This window comes from Triticum urartu, chromosome 7A, assembly GCF_056163025.1.
Source record: "Triticum urartu cultivar PI428250 chromosome 7A, HENAU_Tu73, whole genome shotgun sequence".
In the NCBI taxonomy this organism is placed as follows: Eukaryota; Viridiplantae; Streptophyta; class Magnoliopsida; order Poales; family Poaceae; genus Triticum; species Triticum urartu.
The window spans coordinates 13,867,853-13,871,391 of NC_141879.1; the positions used below are offsets into that span (position 1 = coordinate 13,867,853).

At 51.1% G+C, this 3,539-nt stretch overlaps 1 protein-coding gene across 1 annotated transcript; it reads left to right on the forward strand.

Moving 5' to 3' along the window:
• The first annotated feature begins 928 nt into the window (after positions 1-928).
• LOC125526637 (putative carbohydrate esterase At4g34215) lies at positions 929-2,166 on the forward strand. Its single transcript, XM_048691288.2, has 2 exons — positions 929-1,649; positions 1,750-2,166. The coding sequence occupies exons 1-2, from the start codon at positions 1,041-1,043 to the stop codon at positions 1,945-1,947; spliced, it is 807 nt and encodes a 268-aa protein (XP_048547245.1). The 5' UTR covers positions 929-1,040; the 3' UTR covers positions 1,948-2,166.
• The last annotated feature ends 1,373 nt before the right edge of the window (positions 2,167-3,539 follow it).

Below are 3,539 nucleotides of genomic sequence, written 5' to 3' on the forward strand. Positions count from 1 at the left end.
TATAATGTATATATTGCTAACACATCCACACATTGTCTATAATCGAATAATATTATGAAACAAACCATACCACATCCAACTATCAAGCATTCGGAATCTCTCTTCAAATATCCTATGGGACAACATATTCACCAAAAGGAAACAAATTTTCCTACATATTCACCATCACATCATCTACTCCGTATGAATCATCTATAATCATATACTAACTACAAAAATTATATCCTAAAAAAAATAAAGTGTCTACTCATCTATCACCCAATGTTGACTAACAATGCAACAAAAATAAGAGATGAAACATGGGAGAATACCTCAAGGAAGCATGGGGACCTCACATCTACGAATTTGAGGGGTAGAAAGAGGAGATCTAGTGGGGCGAGAGAAACCTCTCTATGAATGCAAAAATAAAAACCTCTCTATGTACTTTCTTGGGGCCCCGCCAGGGGATAGGGACGATGGAGTGGGCTGGGCCCGCGTGGCTGGTTAACTAATCGGGCGAAAACATCAAATTCACAAACATGACGTTTACACCTTTGTCACGTCGAACGGTTAACCCTGCCAATGCAAAGTGTGGGCCAAGAACAAACGCCAGGAACTCTAGATAAGTTGACGCGACCAAAAATGTCAGATCCATTTTTTTCCAAATCATGCTTAGAACACACTTTGTTTGTCCGGCTTTTGACAGCATCGCCTTTTGGTTCCTCCGATACCACTACTAGTCTTTTGATGCTGTAAAAAATGTGCACTGTACCAGTAGTCTTGTGCTGTTGTGCAGTGCAGTCCAATGTGAGACATGCATACAGCTCATTTGACGCCTGTTTCGAGTGAAGCGTGGTTGCCCATGACAAACACACACAAGAAAACAAAGGCCATGGCGAATTGGGCCTTCCCTTATTTATATATATCCACTCCCCCACGATGCGTTCCAGGCATCCAGTATTGCCTATCAGTAGCAGCCAGTGAGCGGCTAGCTAGCTAGGGGCCGGCCGGTAGCAGCCAGCTCGTCGAGCGAGCCACCGCCACCTTGGACCTTGCCGGACATGGAGCCAGTGGCGGCGACGATGCTCCCGCGAGCACTACCCATTCTGCTGCTGCTTGCGGCGGCCGTGACGGTGAGCGCGGAGAGGGCGCCGACGCTGGTGTTCATCCTGGCGGGGCAGTCCAACATGGGGGGCCGGGGCGGCGCCACGGTGGGCGACCGTTGGGACGGCGTGGTGCCGCCCGAGTGCGCGCCGTCCCCGCGCACGCTCCGCCTCTCCCCGTCCCTCCGCTGGGAGGAGGCCCGCGAGCCGCTGCACGCCGGCGTGGATATCGGCAACGTGGTGGGTGTGGGTCCCGGGATGCCGTTCGCGCACGCGCTGCTCCGGTCGCCCGCCTGCCCGCGCGGCGCCGTCGTGGGGCTCGTCCCCTGCGCGCAGGGCGGCACGCCCATCGTCAACTGGACCCGCGGCTCGGAGATGTACGAGCGGATGGTGACCCGCGCCCGCGTCGCCGTCGCAGGGACCGGCAGGATCGCCGCCTTGCTGTGGTTCCAGGGGGAGGCTGACGCCATGCGGCGCGAGGACGCGGTGGCGTACGCCGGGAGGATGGAGGCGTTTGTCCGGGACGTCCGCCGGGACCTCGCCATGCCCAACCTCCTCGTCATCCAGGTCCGTCGCTACACTAGATCCATGCATGGGTCCCCTGCTCGAACTCCATTAATCTCCACTGTGAACCCTGTGAGTAAAAACATCCGTGATCTTGTTGTAGGTTGGGATCGCGACGGCGCAGAATCAGGGGAAGTGGCTGGACCTGGTGCGGAAGCAGCAGAGGGCGGTGCGGATGCCGAACCTCAAGTACGTGGACGCCATGGGTCTCCCCCTTGCCAACGACATCACACACCTCACCACCCAGGCGCAGGTCCGGCTCGGCAAGATGCTCGCCGACGCCTACATCGCCACGCTCTGATGACTAGTAGTGTTCGTTCGAATACTATCGTTGATTCCATGGAAGAGTTAATTTGGTGATGGTTAGCTGTGGACAACACCTGAATAAAATCAGCTATACTATGTAGGATACTTCATGCGCGTTATTACCGCCTTGTTATGCGCATTGTTGGAAATGAAACAATCTCATTGCCAGTATGATATTGCCGTTATGGGGAAGGAAAACTCTTCGCTGTGTTAAGTTTATATCTGCTTGGAAAGAAGACTTGCTGTTACAGAAACACTTCCCGTCAACGTTGTCCGCACGCCACGTGCCCATGATTGACCCGTCTGCAACATGGCATTTGTTGCAAGATATGCGGGCGCAACAGAAACCACAGCGTAGATGGTGTATAGAAAAAACTGTTTGGAGAACTGGAACAAGGGCTTGTGTTACAAAGCACTGAACCCAGCATCAGGTTTGTTGCAAAGGCTCATCAAGCAGATCGAACGACTTTATATCATGTAGAAAAAAAAGGTATAACGTTTGGGATTGCACAAGGCTCATGTTGTAATATGCTGAGCGCAATGCAAAACTTGTTGCAAAGACTGGGTGAGCTAATCGGATGGCTGTAGAAAAGGAAAAAAATAGCAAAAACAAAACATGTTTAGGGATTGCAACAAGACTTCTCTTGCAAAGCGCTGAGCGCAATATGAGCCTTGTTGCAAAGGCTTAGTGGCTCACGTGAAACAATTAGACGGTTGTTCACGGCTCCATCGAATGGCAGCCCATGAGGTCGATCTTTTGGGATTATCAGTTTATCACCCGGTCAACGTGTAGGACAGCCCTTGTTGTTATAGCATGGACGGATTATCTAAATAACATGCTATTATAAAGGTCCCCCATCCGTGCTTTCAGGTCTAATTGTCTTTTCCCAGCACTGGCACTATTTTATTCCCGTGTTATCCAGGCAATCCATGTTCCTCTTCATCGGAAGCATCAAGTTAATCTCGCAGGAATCTCGGAGCAAGAAGGTTTTTATTTAGAAAGTCGGAGCAGGAAGTTGGGCAAGCAACATTTTGTAGCAATGTGTTCCAGAACTCCAACACTATTATATAGTTTGTGCTACAATGTCTTTCAGAACGATTGGATCTCTGACATTAGACACACGATGTGATGAGTCATTAGTATATTTCTTAAGTCACACGCCCAAAATTGATGGACGCAATTGCGCATGAAAACATGTGGCCGGTCAAAATGACCCAAGCACAAATATACTTAGATTGCTGAAAAAATGTGTCTTGTCTTTGTCACACGAAAAACAGGGCGCTACCGTTGCCTTGGCTGCTACTCGGCGAAGATGGCGTTGTTGAGCTGGAACGCCTTCGTGAAGAAGGACGGCCAACAAAGGTAGGTAGAGAGAATGCTGCTGACGGTGAAGGCCCCCATGACAACACCCTGCTACTGCAAGCACCTCTCTTCCCTACGCCTCAAACCGCTATTGTTCGGTTGCCATGGCCATGGCAACTAGTCTGCTACGACGATTATGCTGTCTACGTCGACGACCATCAGAGATGCTACAACGGGTGACGGCCAGTGCTGCAACCGCAGCCTTTGCGTGCTTCGACGGCCAT